The 18,158-nt window shown below is 42.9% G+C and overlaps 1 protein-coding gene and 1 pseudogene across 2 annotated transcripts; both read right to left on the bottom strand.

Moving 5' to 3' along the window:
- LOC120656323 (formyltetrahydrofolate deformylase 2, mitochondrial-like) lies at positions 1–2,941 on the bottom strand. 2 transcript variants are annotated; one of them, XM_039934375.1, is made up of 8 exons: positions 2,608–2,941; positions 2,374–2,486; positions 2,136–2,286; positions 1,911–1,984; positions 1,658–1,817; positions 1,147–1,245; positions 995–1,081; positions 1–281 (listed from the first exon to the last, which is right to left on the bottom strand). In XM_039934375.1, exons 1-8 carry the CDS (start codon positions 2,686–2,688, stop codon positions 135–137), a joined length of 912 nt encoding a protein of 303 aa, XP_039790309.1. In that variant the 5' UTR covers positions 2,689–2,941; the 3' UTR covers positions 1–134. The 2 variants fall into 2 exon arrangements, with proteins under 2 accessions (XP_039790309.1, XP_039790310.1); XM_039934376.1 differs by lacking the exon at positions 1–281 and adding an exon at positions 298–639 and having other exon boundaries at positions 976–1,081; positions 2,608–2,930.
- A 590-nt stretch (positions 2,942–3,531) lies between these two features.
- LOC120656321 lies at positions 3,532–8,196 on the bottom strand (annotated as a pseudogene).
- Positions 8,197–18,158: the final 9,962 nt, after the last annotated feature.

Below are 18,158 nucleotides of genomic sequence, written 5' to 3'. Positions count from 1 at the left end.
TATCAAACCAGAATAAGACATGCATAATCACAAAATGCTTGCGAGCGATTGTGGAAATATAGGAAAATTAATCATTTAATGCTTGTTTTGTGAAAAAATAATACACACCACACCACTCTGTAAGAACAAATAGCTCAGAATACAACAGTCTTATTCAGTTCATATGGTAAGACACGGAGCTCGCAGTATGACTTAATAGCCTCTGCTAGGCACTGCTTCTCAAGGTTCTCAGACTTCACTACAAAACTCCGTAGCGTGTCTCTGTGAGAAACTCGCTCAACCTGTATAGCAGCAAAAACAAAGACAGAAAGACTAAATTTCAACTGCCCTCTAGAAATTGCCAAGATTAAAAAGAAATTTCTTTACTATATTTTTACACGTGTGAATCTTCAAAACACCATAAATGGTGCACGATTCTGATGTGAAAGTGGTCAGGCATGATAGCAGGGTTCAATGAAGGCCAATGCTAATTAAGTCCTTAGGTGGTTACAGTTACACTGTCCTTAGGTGGTTACAGTTACACTAAAATAAAGGGAATTTGAACAGCCAACTGTTTTCCAAAGACAATTATGTATTAACATTGACAACCAATTTCAATTGATGATGTGATCTATCAATTCAATACTTAGGCCAAATGTTGGCCGTGTTTAGTTCTTTTTGCAAAAGAATCTTATCAATTTGAAGTACTAAATGAAGTCTATTTACAAAAAATTTTGCACAGATGGGTTGTAAATCGCGAGACGAATCTAATGATGCTAATTAATCCATGATTAATTAATAATTAGCGGATGGTACTGTAGCATCACTGTTGCAAATCATGGATTAAGTAGGCTAATTAGATTCGTCTCGCGATTTACAGCCCATCCATGCAAAAAGTTTTGTAAATAGACTTCATTTAGTACTTCAAATTAGCAAGATTCTTTCGCAAAATTTTGCGTTTTTGCGTTTACGGGGTGGGAAGTAAACAGGGCCGTTATGTGAAAAGTATGAATACCATCTGCTCAATGATTGGCCCAGCATCAAGTTCGGTAGTGACAAAATGGCTAGTTGCACCGATCAACTTTACCCCAGCATTGAAGGCCTGAAAGGTGATACTTATTAGCATTTCATATTAGCTTCACAAATAAAATCTGATAACTTTGATACCTGTCTGGAAGGATGGCCTCCCTTAAATGAGGGAAGAAGACCATGATGAATGTTAATAATATCTTTACCATATGATTTTAAAAAGCTTTCTGACAGTATCTGCAAGGAAAAATGATGTGCCACAGATATATAGGTTACAAAAGTTTGTATTAAATGTTAACCTTACAATGTCTGTGCCCCTAGTGGAGACTGGATGATACAGTCCGTAGAGATGAAAAGAACAGTGATATATCTTAAAATGTGCATAGCTTATTATCAGCTCTATTGCAGAGCTGAGTTCTGATTGCATCAGTTCAGAGAGTAATAGACATAAATGAAACAGACTGGGGGTCCTAACACCAATAATGTTGCGCCTTAAAATATAAAGACAGAAGTGTAGAGAATATAAAAGTGTCAGTCTCAGCTTTGTATGCTTTATGACATGCTAACACTCATTCGTGGTCAATATTTTTGCCATTCTTAAGATGAGGTAAGGGGGAAAAAATAAGACAGTGAAAAACGATAAATTTACCTGCATATATCTTGCCAGCACAACAAAATCTGTGCCTTCGATCAATTCTAGAATCTCTTGCTCTCGTTTGTTCCCAGATGTGGTCGGTAAGTAGTGATATGAAATTCCATGCCTCTCAAGAAATCTTCGCACATGATTATCTTTTGGCCTATCATGGTTGCTGTAGAGGAAAAAAAAGAAGGATGTGTGACTGAGTGACGCTTTTTTTCTTATTTATTATAAGGAGGAAATAGGGACCTGATATTGTCTTCACCTTATGACACAATTAATGTCAACTGGAAGCCTGCCTTCTTGCCATCTATACAATAAATCAAACAAACAATGGTCCTAGAAGGAGAGGGGAAAATAAGATACTATCAAAACAAAAGAACATGAGGCAACACGCATATATAGCTTGATATAAATCAGATATGAGACACCTTTTGAGGTGTCTTTCTCAAAAAAAAAAAAAAAGGCAACGATGAGAAATTGAAAAGACCTGCTTTGAAGCGAGGACAGCGATCTTGTATTTGGGGTCAAGATCAGGCACTCGTACGGTCGACCTCTCCGCACTGAAGCAGTGTGACAGGTTGAGGAAATCCTTGCGCAGCTCGTCACGCGGCCAGAGCCTTGGGTTGTACGTGAATTCACTGGAGAAGCTACGCACGGTTTAGACAACTGAAGAAGGGCGTTTTGGCACGTTCCGCGGAATCCGACCGAGAGGAGGGGTGAAGGACCTGCGGGAGTAGAAGACGCGCTTGTCGTCGGGGACGAAGACGTCGACGCTGTGGATGTTGCCGCCGCGGGAGGCGATGCACTCGGACAGCTTGGCGACGATGCCCACGGTGTCCTGGCCGTTTCAATTCGGTCGCGGTCAGCCGAGGCGGCGGCGGCCGCCCCAGATGGAGCGGCGGGAACGGGGATGAGGGGGTGGGGAGGAAGGAAAAGGAGGGGCGGTCTCGACGGCGTACGGGGCACTGGAAGAGGTGGATGCCGAGGAGGTCGCCGGCGGGCACGGCCGCGGAGAGCGGCCGCCGCACCAAGGACAGCATCTGCCGATGAGCCGATCGATCTTCTCTACCTATCTATCCTTTCCTGGTGCGCAGATGGATGGGTGGGGTGTCCATCGCCCGGCGGGTGGGGCGGAGCAGATGACACGAGCAGACGATGCCAATTCCCATCTCCTCACCGAATCACGCGCCGCGGTTGGTGGAGTGGAGGGGCATCGGTTGGCGGCTTGGCGCTTGCCTCCTGCGCCGCACTACACTGGACGGTGAGCTCGGTGATTTTACAAATGCTGCGTCTGAACTGCTATTGCCAGTCATGTTGCACATTTAACTAAGCAAAGAACATTTGCGCCTGAACGTGGACACCTACACTCGTGCCCACGGCCTCAGGATTGCTAAGGTTTTTCTGCTCTTTTGTAAACTGAAGACGGCAAACACACTGAACGTCAAACATGCAACAGACAGCACCTTGTGTCCTTGTCACAGGAACGGAAAATTGCTCGTCAGGCGTCCAGTTCAGCAAGAATCAAATACCGTGCACGCCTTACTGATTTGTAGAAAAAGGATTACCAATCCGGCCTCTATGACGAGGCATACACAGCCAAAAAAACAACTTTGCAAAAACAGACAAGAGCACACCAGTCTCTAGAAAGACACAGAACTACTGCAAGCGAAAGACATGCTTCCACCCTCCTTTAACTAAATCAAGAGCAATTATCTCAATTAGTCTGCTCAAGCCGGAGAAAGCGTTTTTGGCGTGCTCCTCGTGCTGCAACAGCGCCCAGAAACGAAACCAGTATGTTCCCCTGAAGATGACCTGCAAAATAGAGTTAACTTTAATTTTGTTAAAAATAATATCATTGCGACATCTCCAAATCGCCCAACATACAGCAGCAACCCCCACCCAGATGACGATGTGAGAATGAGTCTTTCCTTTCTAATACAGGGTATGACTGCGTTGTATTTGCATGTCCAGACGAAACAGCTAATCCAAGAGAATTAACGAGGTCAACCCTTCATACAGCAGCGTCAGCTCTTTGTACAAAGTTAGCAAAAAATAGCCCAGAAAGGGCATAGGAGAAAGCTTCTCTTCCCACTAATGTTTCAGTTGAAATCCTTTTCTTCCCCAAAACATCATTCAGTGTTAACATCACTTGTCAGCTGGGCCTCATGATCATCGCCTCGGATGCCTGTTGTTTTCCCTAGTGATCTCTGGCTAAGCATTCGGGCAATACCGCTTCTCACCTTCCGAACTTGAGACCCATTGACAGACTGACTGCCACCCATAGTCCTAGCAAGTTCCTCGGAGAGCGCCTTCACAAGGACATCGAAACGCCGCTTGGATGTAGGGTACCTTGATATTGACTTTGTGATTCCTTGCAATCTTGCAGTAGGATCAACAGAGTCAACAAGGAATTACGCAGGCTTTATTAATTGAAAAGAAAATTATGAACAGAAGTACCTTCGGGCAAATGCTTCTATTTCTGCTTGTTTTTGCTCGCTTAACGATGGCAGCCGAATGAGATTCTCCTTGACTCGCTTTGGATCGCTGATCAAGAGTACTTGCTTCTCAAGGTATGCTTCCTCTTCTTCTGTGAAGTTCTCAGCTTTGATTTGATCTTTGATGACCATTAGAGGGTCAAAAAACCACTCGAAAAGTTTACTTGTAGGCCTATTGTCAGATGTTATCTCAGAGCCATCACCTGCATATTACACATGAAAGTCTTGAAGGTCAAGAAAAGTCACTGTAAACCTCTTTTAGTGATAAAGAAAGGCACTCTTACTCAGAACCAAACCATCAGAATTAGCTCTTGCAGATCGGAGGAGCGCCTTAAGAATAACATATGCCGGTAAACCAACATTAACTACCCCAGTGCTGACTTTCTCTGCCTTTGTTCCCTCTATATCTTTTGGGGTTATCACTCCTTCAGCGACCAGATCCTTGCCATGGTGCTTACACTCTATGAACAAGAGATCTAGCAACTAAACAACACTTTTAAATCAGTTATGCTGAACAAATTTTCAAATATCAAAGGATCATAGAAAGCTTACAAATTTTAAATAAGATCATAAAATATCATACTATAATCCCAAAATTGTCAATGGAGTGTCAGTATTGAGAATTATTATTTACTGGGAACCAGTGAAATTTCTTTTGCCAGTTTTCCAGAAAAAGATCACCTTGAATGGATTGAGCTCATCAAAGCTACTTTTAAATGATGTAACACGCTGCGGCGCTTTCTTTACATCTTGATTGTCCTTGAATGAAGTGGGCCTCGAGAGTGAACCACCATGTGAAGAAGCTTCATCTTTTCGATATTTAAACCTAGTCATGGAAAGTGAAATTTTGATAACTTGCATTCCCAAAATGTACATTTTAAGGACAACATTTCAATAAAGAATACATCAGTTATACCTAGGAAAGCAAGATCCCGGTGCCATGTCAAGCACATCATTTGTATATTCATCAAAGATGGATATTGATGATACTACATAAGACAGTCCCAAGAAAAGCGAGGATTCCTGGCACAGGAACAAGATCGCCACTGTAAGCTTCATGCCTCCACATCTAAGGGGTTATTAAATCAGGTAACCTTTTATCATAATACTAGCTTTAGGCTAGAAATGAAAATTTCCATTGCCAGTCCAAAAAGATTGTTGATACCTGATAAACCACCACAGCAGCATATGCGCCAAAAGGAGCACTGCAGATAATGGAGGCTAGAAAAGCGCCTATAACTGCAAATGGCCAGAGAAGAATTGCAAGACCAGCGAACGGCACACAAGCTGTCTCAAGAAAAGGTCCTTCTCTGCCGACAAGATCTTCAATCAACCGCTTCCATCCTTTGAAAAGCATAACGAGGCAATTAATGTGAACATTATTGCATCCACTACAAGTCCACAAGCAGCAGCAAGTATTGCACCAGGAATGTGAAGCAATCTGGGGATGTAAGTTATTATTTTCATTGTTAATACAGAATTATCAACTAAAATAAAATTTCTACGGTGGTGCTTAAATATTAGTGATAATATCAGGATCTAAAGCATAATGAACTTCACTTTACACGGGGCAGTCCCCCATATCATTTCTTTCCTAAACGAGTTCACAAGTATGAAATAATTGTGTATTTCATTGTTAACCTGAGTTGTTTTAGGTTAAGAAAAGCTAACCAAGATAACAAACAAATAAAATGTTTTAGACAGTTACATCAACTCAGAATTAGGGTGTAACACAGAGAAGTTGTGATCTTATCAGGAAGAATGGAAAAAGTCTATATCACACCCTCACCTATGGGGGGTGGACTACATAACCCCCCAACCTATGAAACGGTCTATATCACCCCCTGAACTTTCCAAAACCGATCAAATTATCCCCTAAAGCAGCTTTGAAAAATCATAGTAAATCACAGAAAAATCATAAAATAGAAAATCCAATTGTGTTAGACTCCTAATGAGCAGATCTACATAGTGAACATATAATATAGTATGCTCTAGTATATTTTTTTGCTGTAGCTTTAGAATGGAAAAGGGTGAACAATAACAGAAAGCAGACCTTATTTCATATGGCTTGCCATCTGGAGGTGCATGAAGACGAACTTCATCCATGATTGAAAAATATGAATGCAACAACATGTCTTTCACGTCCCTGACTACTGTACAGCTTCCTGTGATAGTGCTCCATGTTCCATCCTGCGTTTCAAGTTATCTAACCATGTTAAACAAGTAAAATAAGAATGAAGCCAATATCAAAGTGACACCAATGCAGGTAAGTTGTACCAAAAAACAGTGAAGAAGTAGCTTTTCTTTTCCTTCCCCAACTGCATCAAACGTAGCCATTGCTGGTGCCAGAAAGCCATAAGCCAAACCAGCGAGGATGCTTCCCATGATGCCAATTATTGGCCATGGAACCAAAATCACAGTTACAGCAATAAGAAGCAGCAGCTTTATGATGGGTCCAACCATCTTGGTCCTGCTTTCATAATAAGGTAATCACTGATCAGCATATCCAAATACACCACATTGCATGACTCCTCATTTAAGAATGCAAAACTGCAAACACTACCTGATGATGCAGTAATATGTCCAAATCACATGCATAGGCCACAAGCCCAGAATGAGTGCAGAAATTCCAATTGTCATGATGAGCCATGCCCATGGGCCAAACAAAGCACCTGGATTGGCAAGATTAGCATGAATCTAAAGACAATAAGAACAGAGATCAACAAAATTACCAGGTAGTAAAAACCAATTCATCAAATGTAGCCAAGGTATTAATATTTACCATCAGAACACAGTGGATTTCTAGTATTAGCAGACATTTAATCTTCTCAATAACTTCCAAAATCTCATGTACCCACATTTCATTACATGACTAGAAATTATGGTTGCAACTACTGCAGAAATCAGTTTACACCACACAAGAAGCAGTCCTGTACAACTAATAAGTAAAAGATATGGCATGAAAAAGTCTGTAAATGCAAAAAAAAAAACAATGTACATCAACTCGTAAAAGAACTAATTTATTCGTGATATTAGCACTTATGCAACCATACTCCAAGGCACCTGATTTCATCATTACTGAACCCTACAGCAATGGTTTAAAGGAGCAACCAAGCAACAGTGCAAGCATCCAGCATTTTCGGTACAAGCACCATTATTCACAGCAAACTAGCTAACGCAGCACAGAGCATGAACTGATTGATTGAATATGTGAAACAAGGACAAAACCATATGAAACCATCCTCCAAAACAATTCCAGACCATGCTTCTATTACACAAAAAGGGGAGAATGCACTAAAAGAGCAAGCGTTCTGTCCACCTTTGATGATTCCCAGGAGGAGAAGGGCAAAGAAGAAAGGCAGGAACTTGAAGAAGCTCCAAACAGATATCCAAATCCCAGCCGCCATTGAAAACCTTGGTCGAAGACCCTCACAATCTCAGTCTCTTCCTTCGAATCCACTCAAAGCCGTCCACCCCGGACTGTGCAAAACGGGAAGAGAACTATGTGAATGCTCCTCATCAAACCCATAGCCAGAGAGGGAGACTAAAACTGGCACCAAATAGGAACCCAGAACAGCCAAGAACCGGGCCTGGAGATTAGATTGCCGGTGGTTATGGGCTGTTAACTAAACAAAGGGATGCAAGAAAAGTAACCAAGAAAACGCAGACCTGACTGGGCAACCGCCCTGGCAATTGCTGCGTGGGCTTGGGACCTGACTCCGGAGAACGAACTTGCGGGAGGCCGGTGGTGGAGCGAGGTTGCTTGCGCGATTTTTTATTCAGAGATTTGGGGGAGTGAAAAGGAGCTCGCTTTGCTGGTGGAGTGGAGGTCGGTGTTGCTGGCGAGCGGAGAAGAGCAGAGCCGGGGGCTCCGCAGCTGCCGCAGGCGGGGCAGGCAAGCAGGCAGGAGAGGAGGAGGAACGGAAGGAGCCAGTGGTCGCCGTTGGCCAGATGAGTTCTTCACTTCTCTGGCCTCGTCGAAGGTCGAACACATGGCAGGCACTGGGAAGGAGACAGAGGGAGGGACGAGGGAGATGACTGGTGTTCCGTACCTTTTTTCAAAAACAAAAGGATAGTAGGCTGTAGCAATGGACTCAAAATATTTCTAGATCTGGCCTCGGTTCAATTTTTTTTTCTCAAGCACGTTTTTCAGTAGGAGGATCAGAATCGGTTCAAATATCCATTTGCAAATAAAATATTAGGTTTCACATGTAAGTAAATTCGTATGAACTCCAGCTGAACAAACTAGGATTCAACTGGATTTGAGTGCACTGGGATTTTATTTGAGCTGGGTCAGAAAACTCAGAAGTGCCGATGAGCGGTACTTTGAAAGAGTAGTACCTTTTCAGAATATGAGTTTTACTTTAGTGTCAAGCGCTTTTTTAAAAAAAAAACTTTAGTGTTATGATGGTTGAATTGAAAACCTATGGATTACTTCAAGGTACGTCATTGTGTATTTGGGTGTTCCACATGAATTGTAAACATTTTTTAAGGCAATCCGTCCAGATTGAGATTGGCTGCTTGTTCTCCTCATGATTTCTAGTACATTTTAATAATTCTATTGGTGCCTCAACCAACATGTCAAATTGGGGGCAAAGTTATGTCGCCATTTCTTTTTTGGAAGGAGACTATCTCTGCTTTTATTGAAAGCAATTAATTTGAAATAGGTGAATATCAGTTTGCACATAGGCAGGCACAGCATGCACAACAGCACAATAGTTCAACAAAGGCTAAAAAATCATTTCTTCGCCTGGCACTTCTTCCCTTCTTCAGTAGAATGCGCCATTTATGCAAGGATGAAATACCAGAGTAGATCGGGTATGTTGCTAGAAAATCATTTCCTGGATGGCCATTTTGTTGCGCATCTGCCAAATGGTCCAGGCCAGCCTTGCAAAAATAAAGAGGCTCCAAATTTGCTGGGCACGCAAACGCCCCCACAAGTTGGTTCGAGAAGATAGAGCGCGCGACTGGGAAACCATCCCCAAAAGGACACACTTAATGCGCGACAGGTCGCGCGGAGATAGACTGTGCCACCCCTTCGAAAGCATGCCTTCCACTTATCTGTCTGATGTTCCTGTCTGTACGCCCCAACCCCCTCTACCTCGTGAGGTTTTTTTAACTTTCAACTTGTTCACAAAAAAATATTTATTTCTTTTATATGATCTTTGTTTTGAATACCGATTGCACCGTTGAGTTCTACGTGATGAATCGAACAAAACTAGATCTCATTTGCATATATTTTGAAGATATTTGGCACTAGTAGCAACTTACATGTAAATATGAGTTTGATATCATTGAAGGAGTTGCTATAATATACAAATATAAGATACTACACATATAAGGTAACAATTCCCAAAAAAAATATTTATAAGTTGTCGTAAAAACAAAATTGCCAAAAAAACATAACTTGTTATATGCATAAGTTGTTCTAAAAATAGAATCTGTCATATACATGAGTTGTCACAGATATAAGATGTCGTACATATATAGTAAAAAAGAAGTAAGCTGTCATACACATAATTTCATATACAAATTGCCATAAAAATAAAAGTTGTCACACATTTAAAGAAAAGTTGCTAAAAACAAAATTTGTTATACACATAATTTGCTGCACATATAAGATATAAATACTACACACAAAATCTATCATACACTCATACATATAAGTTGACACAAAATAAAAGTTGTTATGCACATAAGTTGTTACTACAATAAGCCGAAATACACATAAATTGCTACAGAAAGAGAATAAATTGCCACATAAGTTACTACCATTTCACAAACATCGTCAAAACATATACAAGTGGGGTCTAGTTTTGTTCGTCTCGTCGCACAGAGCACAATGGTATAATCGGTTCTCCAAACAGAGATAACATGGAGAAGATAAAGTATTTTTATGAACAAATATTATTCAAACAAAAACATGTATGAATAGGGAGGGAGGGGGAGTACGTGAGGGACACATGGGCCATGTGCACATAAAGCTTCGATACGCAGGGAAAGACCGACGGCCTGTTGGGCTGAAGGGTCGCGCGTAGCGCTCCAGCGCGACCGATCGTGCACTTTTTTTATTTTTATATTTTTTATTTCTGTTTTTTACAAAAAAATATATTTTCGATTTGGAAATTTACAGAAGTATACACCGGCTGCCCCGCTGCCGGGCGGCCGGGACCTGGCCGCCCGGCTGCCGGGCGGCAGGGACTTGAACGTAAAAAAAAAGAAGAAAAAAAATTGCAGACAGATCCTTGGGGCCGGTCGCTCGGCAGCGAGGCGGCCGGCCCCCGGCCACCCTATATAAGGTGTTTGCCCCGTCAACCCCATTTGGCTTATTAAAAATCCAGAAAAAAAGAAGAGAGAGGGAGGGAGAGGAGGGGTGAGGGAGAGGCAAAGCGGCGAAGCCCTGTCGGATTTTCAAGGCGGCGACTTTAGGTAACTAAAATTTTCTACATTTTATAAATAGATTATGTTGTAATTATTTTTTTTGAAATTGTAGATTAGCAATCAGTTCAATTATTGTTAGGAGTGATTAGTGTTATATTTAGGTGCAATTACTTGTAGTGATTAGCGTTGATATAATACATTTAGTGTTAGATTTAGTATTAGAAAATACTAGAAAATTGTTAGAGGAGTATTAGAAAATCAAAAAAAATGCAAAATAATATTAGAAAATTTTAGAAAATGTTAGAAAATTGTAGAAAATTATAGAAAATGTTAGAAAATTGTAGAAAATTATAGAAAATGTTAGAAAATTTTAGAAAATGTTAGAAAATAGTTTAGCAATCAGTTTAATTATTATTAGGAGTGATTAGTGGTACATTTACGTGTAGTTACTGATACTGATTAGCGTTGATATAGTATATTAGCAATCTGATTGCTCACTTGTGATTGTCAGGGCTCAACACCATGGCATCCTAAGGATCCACGTACATTCCATGGAATAAGTTGACGGAAACAATCCCCCAAGGAGTCCAGGTGCCTATGTGTTTTTGCGGATCCTTGTGCAAACTAATGAAATCAAGGGTTTTGGGGGACGACTTTGGCAATAGATTCTTCATGTGCGAGAATTACGAGTACGACCCGCCCAAGCATTACGGCAAGGACCGAGCAAAGGTACTACAAAACACTATCAGAGTTTGTCACTTTCTGATCTAGTAATGACTTCTAACATGATTTGGGGAAAGACTCCACCGCCTCTATGTGATTTCGTGCAGTGGTTAGACACCGAGCAATCTCAGCAGGATAAGGACCACGTGGAGTGTCAAGTAAGGTGGGCTGCACAAAGGTGGCAACGAATGCTGCATGAAGAACAGATGGAGGAGAAGCGCAAGAAAAACCAGGAAGACATTCAGAAGAGGATTGCAGAAGTGGAACGTCAGAAGACAGAGGAACGTGAAGCTGACAGGGAGAGGAAGCGAGAGAGGGCCCGCCGTGCTAAGGAAGCAGGGTCTGAAGCTATTAGGAAGGGAAAATATTCCCGGTGCACTCAGTAAAGCACCACCATGTAATCCCGGCATTTTACATTTCCTAAGGCATGTTAGGTTTACTCACAACACGAGGTTATCGTGTTGCACATGCTATGGTTTTCATTGTTCAAGTATCTAGTAGTACGAACGCCTTAGGCCTCTGCTTTGTAATCGTAGTATTGTTTACAAAACTGTATTGCAAACCGAAAATTTATGATTCGTAACTACACTTCTATTTTCAGGACAATTTCCAATTTTTCCATTGAGATATGAATTTTGAGTTACCACTCTCTTCTGTGTTATTGGATTGTTCTTCCAACCATCATATATATATAATCAGGGAGCGTACAGTGGAAACTCTATTAAATGCATGAACACTTCTCATCTTGTAAAAGCGGAGTCTTTGATTTTTCTTTTCATAATTCGTCAAGGAGAGTTGAAAAGTACAGAACAACTCAAATAAAACAAAACACATAACAATCCACTGTGTGAAACACATATGCACAATCTCGTAATATTACATGCTACAATCTGGTGCAAATATATATCCATACATAACGAAATGTAATTATCACATACAGGTCGGAATATATAGCCATACATCTGGTTCAAATACATATGCACACATAACGAAATCTAGACGCGACGGGCTCCAAACTCCGGAGGCAATCCATCGGTGGGATTTCCAGAAGGTCCAACTTCAGCACCAGCATTATCTTCTTGCATTTTAGGGCACTTCTTGTAAGTGTGACCATCTGCTCCACACAGGTTGCATCTTTTTTTCTTCTTTCCTGCTTCAGAAGACTCATCCATTCCGTTACGGATACGAAGTGTCTGCCGTCGACCTACCCCTCTCCTAGCATCTGGATTGGGAATGTACATTGAAGAGATATTTGGTGTAGTGAATGATCCCAGACTGCCTATGCCATATATCTCATGGCCCCAAGTGTGCACAGCGGTTTCTTTTCTGTAATATTGTGAAACAAAAACCCCAGGATCCAACCCAGATTCTGAACATGCCGCAATGACATGGGAGCATGGTAAGTGAAGAAGCTGTGGCTTCTTGCATCTGCAAAAAACCTTGCCTTCTGGCGTTATCAAGCAATCCTGAACGACCATTTGTCTGCGGACACCCTGCCCTGTCCTGTCCTTGCATGAAACCTCAAACCTTTGATCCTTTGTGCCTATAGAGACCACTCTGTGATATTGAGCCTTTTCAATCTTTTCTTTCATGTAGTTAGTGACCCTATTATAAAAAGTCACACCTGGATCATTAAGTAAGACAGTAGCTGCCTGGTACCGCTCTCTGAAGTACCTTGTGCATCCGTATATGATGAATTCAACTATGCCAACAAGAGGAAATCCACGAACATGACGCATTACCATATTGTAACACTCTGCGTGGTTGGTTGTCTCGATACCATATCGACGACCACCAGTATCGTATAGAATTGACCACTTCTCCTTAGGTGCATCCTTAATCCACTGTGTGAAAGGTCCGCCGCCGGAACGTCTCCGGCTGGAGGTTGAGGTCTGTTCCTTTAGCAGCTCGGCGCACATGTTATCTAGTACCTGCCACAATGCATCAAACTTTCGCTGCTGATTCTGAGTGCACAATCTCTTGAACAAATTCATAAGTTCCTTATTCTTGAAGCGCTAAAAAAAATTTGCACCCATATGCCTTATGCACCACCTACTCACAACATCTGGCCATAGAGGAGGCTGTCCTCGACTTTCTTCATGTAGTTGTCTTATTGCTGCTAGAAGACCAGCATGTCTGTCACTGATGAGGCAAAGATCAGGCCTTCCAGCAACAACGTGAATCTTCACACGTTTAAGGAACCAGTACCAGCTCTCTGTGTTCTCATTCTCAACAAAAGCAAAGGCGATGGGAACCACCTGCTTGTTGCAATCAACTCCAATTGCTGTCAGTATTGTCCCCTTATATCTTCCTGTCAAGAATGTGCCGTCAATACATAGAACAGGAAGACAATACATGAATGCCCTCACACATGCACCAAGGCAGAAGAAAGCACGAAGTAGAAACCCATGTCCCCCATCTAAACTCGGTACAATGTAGGTATCAGCCGCGCTTCCAGGATTTCTCTGCACAATTGCTGACAGCATGTGAGGCAAGTTATCATATGATGCCTCATATGTGACAAATCTCATCTCAAACACCTTTTGTTTTGCCCGCCAAGCCTTTGCATAGCTGATTTTGTATTGAAAACGGTCGTCGATGTTCCTCATTATCAATTTTGGCTCATAATCAATTTTGTCCAGAATCACCCCATACATCTTCTTTGCAACAAAAGTGGATGTGATGTTACGGTGAGTTTGAGCAACAGCAGTTAATCTACATGTATGTGGTGTAACAATTGAACACTCCCAGTGTGTCTTGTACTTGCCCTTGTAGGCTTGTACTCGCCATGTACAATCGCCATTGACACACTTCACCTCATATTCTTTGCTGCTAGACTTGACAACTCCGAATTCCTTCCTCAACGATATAGCCCAAAGCTTTACAGCATCTTTCACAGCTTCAATGCTAGGATACTTTGCCCCCTGCACGACCTCATTCTCTCTGTATTCGTACTCATTACTCCTAATATCCTGTATCACTGGATTTCCGAAACCCTTGCCTCTCCATTCACCTAGCAACGGGTAGTCCTCATCGTCTGATGAGTCCCCACATTCTTCCATCATTCGAGCCTCTTGGTCTTCATTCTGTATAGCTTCCACAATTCTAGGTATCCGCTCACCCTCATCAGCTAAACCTTGCGGCTCAGGTTGAATGGCATGTACGTTCTGATCTTTTTTTTCTCCTACCTGATCAGCTATACCTTGTGGCTCAAGTTCTGTGACATGCATGTTCTGATCTTCATTTTCTTGTTCCACTGCTTGATTTATATGAGATGATGTACTTGTTGATCCTTCACCGAAATGGCCTGCCTTCTGGTGAATTTAAATTAGCATTGCAAGAGGCCACCCGCGGTCAAGAGCTGCTTGCATGTAAGTCCGCCATTCTTCGGTGTTTGCTATAAGCATCAACTCCCAGAAATCCCCTTCAGTTCCCCAATTTGTCAGTCTGAACGGTTAGGAAATGAGTCTTTGGATTCACATTGAATATCTCGTGAAACCATTTGCGTATGGAACCAAAACTCCTCTCTAAGGGTTTATCTATTCCGCACTCTTTTCGTTCAAAAGCTGATAGATATACTCCATACGCATCATGAGAAATATATCCGTCACCATAATGAACTTGAAAACGAAGCTTGCTCGACATATCTGGACACAGAATCATGATATTAAATTGATTGCTAATATAATGTTTCAACAAAAATAATTACAACAAAAATAATTACTCGACATATCTGGACACACAATCATGCTATTTGTAAAACGTAGAAGAATTTTGGTTACCTGCAGTCGCCGGCTCGAAAATCTGGCAGGGCTTCGTCTCTCTCCCTCCCTCTCTCTTTTTTCTTTGTTTCTGGAATTGTAGTGATGCAAATGAGGGGTGGGGGACCAGCCAACCCTTATATAGGGGTGGTAAAGCCGGCCGCCCAGCTGCCGGGCGGCCGGGGGGGCCGGCCGCCCTGCTGCCGGGCGACCGGCCCCAAGGACCTGTCTGTAATTTTTTTTCTTCTTTTTTGTGTGTTCAAGTCCCTGCCGCCCGGCAGCGGGGCGGCCAGGTCCCGGCCGCCCGGCAGCGGGGCGGCCAGAGTATATTTCTGTAAATTTCCAAATCGAAAATATATTTTTGTAAAAAACAGAAATAAAAAATATAAAAATAAAAAAACGCGACCGATCGTCGTAAAGGACATTATTCATGATGATGGGCTGTTAATGGGTTTTCTCCCCAACAGACATTAATGGGCTTTTACCCCAACAGACGTTGGGCAGACAGACGACTGCGTCTGGCTCAAGGCTCAAATGAGGTTTTTTTAGAGCAAGGCCCAAATGAGGTTGGCAAGGCCCAAATGCCGTCCCCATCCCCTCGCCGGCTCGCTGCCGCCGGGGCACGCCAACCTCCCGCCTCCGTGTTCGTGGCCATACGCGCAGGCGGAGAGGCGCGCCGCGTGCGGCCGCGCGTCCCTGGTTCACGCCAACGAGGCGACGAGGAGACCACGGATCACGCACGCATTCACGCGTGCTCCACGCCGATGCGCATGATCGTCGTTCCAGCGGTAGTCGCGAAAGGAAGTCAAGGCACGGCCTTGCAAGTTATCAGGCCTTGATCCTCTCGACGGGTAACGAACGGCACCGGCCCAAGAAAGAACTGGAAAAGAACGCGCAGCCTCCTCGAAAGGTCAGAAAGGGGCAAAGGGCAGCGTCGTGCACGACTGCCGAGGGATCAATCGATCATGGCTCCTGACAGACAGACCAGTTCGTCGCTCTCTCTTGCAAGTGACTGGAGAACAGGAGCATGGCCCTGGTCTTGGTCTGAATCTGATCATGTGGCCGATGATGATGGGCTTCTCGCTGGGTCAACAACAACTTCTGCGTTGGGACTAGACGGTAGACCGAACTTGACAAAGCAGTGAGCACTACAAGGATGTCAGAGTTTCCTGTCTAGGAGTACACCTTCATCATGGGTTCAGGACTAATGCAAAGCGCCTCCTTTCAGTTGTCAGACAATGTCCTCTGATGCGAACAGATATGATAACTGTCTGCTTCCTCATGGCCCTGCTATTCGTCGCCCAAAGTGCTGGCTCTGCTAGCATTCTTTTACCGTTTGGATTTGCAAGCATCAATGTCTTGATCTTGGGTGAAATGCGTGTATGGTTACTTGTGGATTGAACATTTGAACAGCAAGCTGACAAGTGACAGCATCCATCTTCATCAGGCCTTGTACGAGTTCCTTTCTTGTGAAGCCAAACAGCCTTTGTGCTTTGCATTGATGCTGACAATCCAAGCACCAAAGGAGGTGAGTGCGAGCAAGCAGGTGCAGGTTGCCACTGTCTGCGAGTGGGGAACAAACCGGCGACCGATTTGTACTCTCTGGCTCGCTGCAGTCCACAGCTCCTGATCTGAAATCTCAACCACCAACGACCCTAGCACATGAGATCAGAGGTGCATGCAGTGACAAAAAGGGCAAAATGGACTCAAATTTCCCATCATAAAGTTGCTTTCCTTGAATCCGAAGCGTCACAATGATTCATTCTCCATGCGGACATGGTGGACATCACAGTCACATGTAGACAGTAGACTGGCGCTGCTACAGTTAACCGAGCTGACGAAAGGATTACTGGACTGTTGACTGTATGCATTCCATCCTAACTCTGGAGTCTAGATCATAGTTCAGGCATAGAACCAATGTTGTTTATCAGTTTGGTCCTGTTTAGATCCAAAATCCCAAAACGCAAAATTTTTCTAAATCGTCTGCATGGTGTATTAAATATAGTCGAAAATAAATCGCATTACACAAATGGACTGTAAATCGCAAGACGAATCTAATGAGCCTAATTAGGACGTAATTAGACACTAAATTACTACAGTAAATCTACAGTAAATATACTCTAATGATGGATTAATTAGGCTCATTAGATTCGTCTCATAGTTTAAAGACGAGATATATATTTAGTTTTGTGATTAGTCTACATTTAATACTTCAAATGTGAAAGATTCCCTTTCAAAAAATCCGAAAATGTAAAATGCAAAGTGAACTAAACAAAGCCTTTGTCACTGCCCTTTTTTTCAGAAACCTTCTGTTTCAATAGCACATCTACCATCTCGCTGTTACTTCGTTGTGGCATCTGGACTTGCAAGTGCAAGCATGAATTCAGCTCATCTCTTGATCCTTTGTTCAGTTGTGACGCAGATATGGTTATGCATGGAGTACTAATCCCTTCATTCTGAAGCCAAACACCCTTTCTACTCTGCAATCTGCATTGATGATGACAAGCATGCAGGTGAAGGTTGCCGCTGTCTGTAAATGGGGAACACATCAGCGACCAAACTGTACTCTCAGCTTACCTCCACTGCAGGCCAAAAGGGCTTGATACGAAAATCTCAAGCGCCAACCACCATGTCATCCACAGCACATCCATGGCACAGTCACAAAAAGAATGGATCACGTCTTTCAAAGAAAAAAAAAGAGAGAATGGATCACATTGTACTGTCCACCCTTAGAGAGCTACTGGTTTCGCCCGCTTGCCGGAGAGAGCGAGCTCCAGCCCAGCCAGGTTTTTCTTATTTTATTCACCACCGCTAGCACCATTTAATGCAGTTCTGCCTTCAGCATGGTCTGTAGCCAACGGGAGCAGAGGATTGACGCTGGCGGCCCCAAAATGGCTCATGCGCCCGCGTTCCGTCGGTGCTTCGCAACATGCCCGCTTTTATCTCTCTGCTCGTTTCTCTCTGCTCGTTTCTCTCTGCTTCACGTCGGATATCGCCTGCTCTTCGCCGATCATTATACCTGCTCTTATTGCCAAGATCGTGCACATCTTAGGTTCCTTTTCTTGAATCTGACGCATCAATATGATTCGCTCTCCATGCAGACATCGCAACTACACCCTCTAAGATCAACAAAAGGAGGAAATTCCATCA

This window comes from Panicum virgatum, chromosome 1N (assembly GCF_016808335.1).
Source record: "Panicum virgatum strain AP13 chromosome 1N, P.virgatum_v5, whole genome shotgun sequence".
Taxonomy (NCBI): Eukaryota; Viridiplantae; Streptophyta; class Magnoliopsida; order Poales; family Poaceae; genus Panicum; species Panicum virgatum.
The sequence above is the reverse complement of the archived record's forward strand: the minus strand, read 5'-3'. Positions and strand labels throughout refer to the sequence as shown.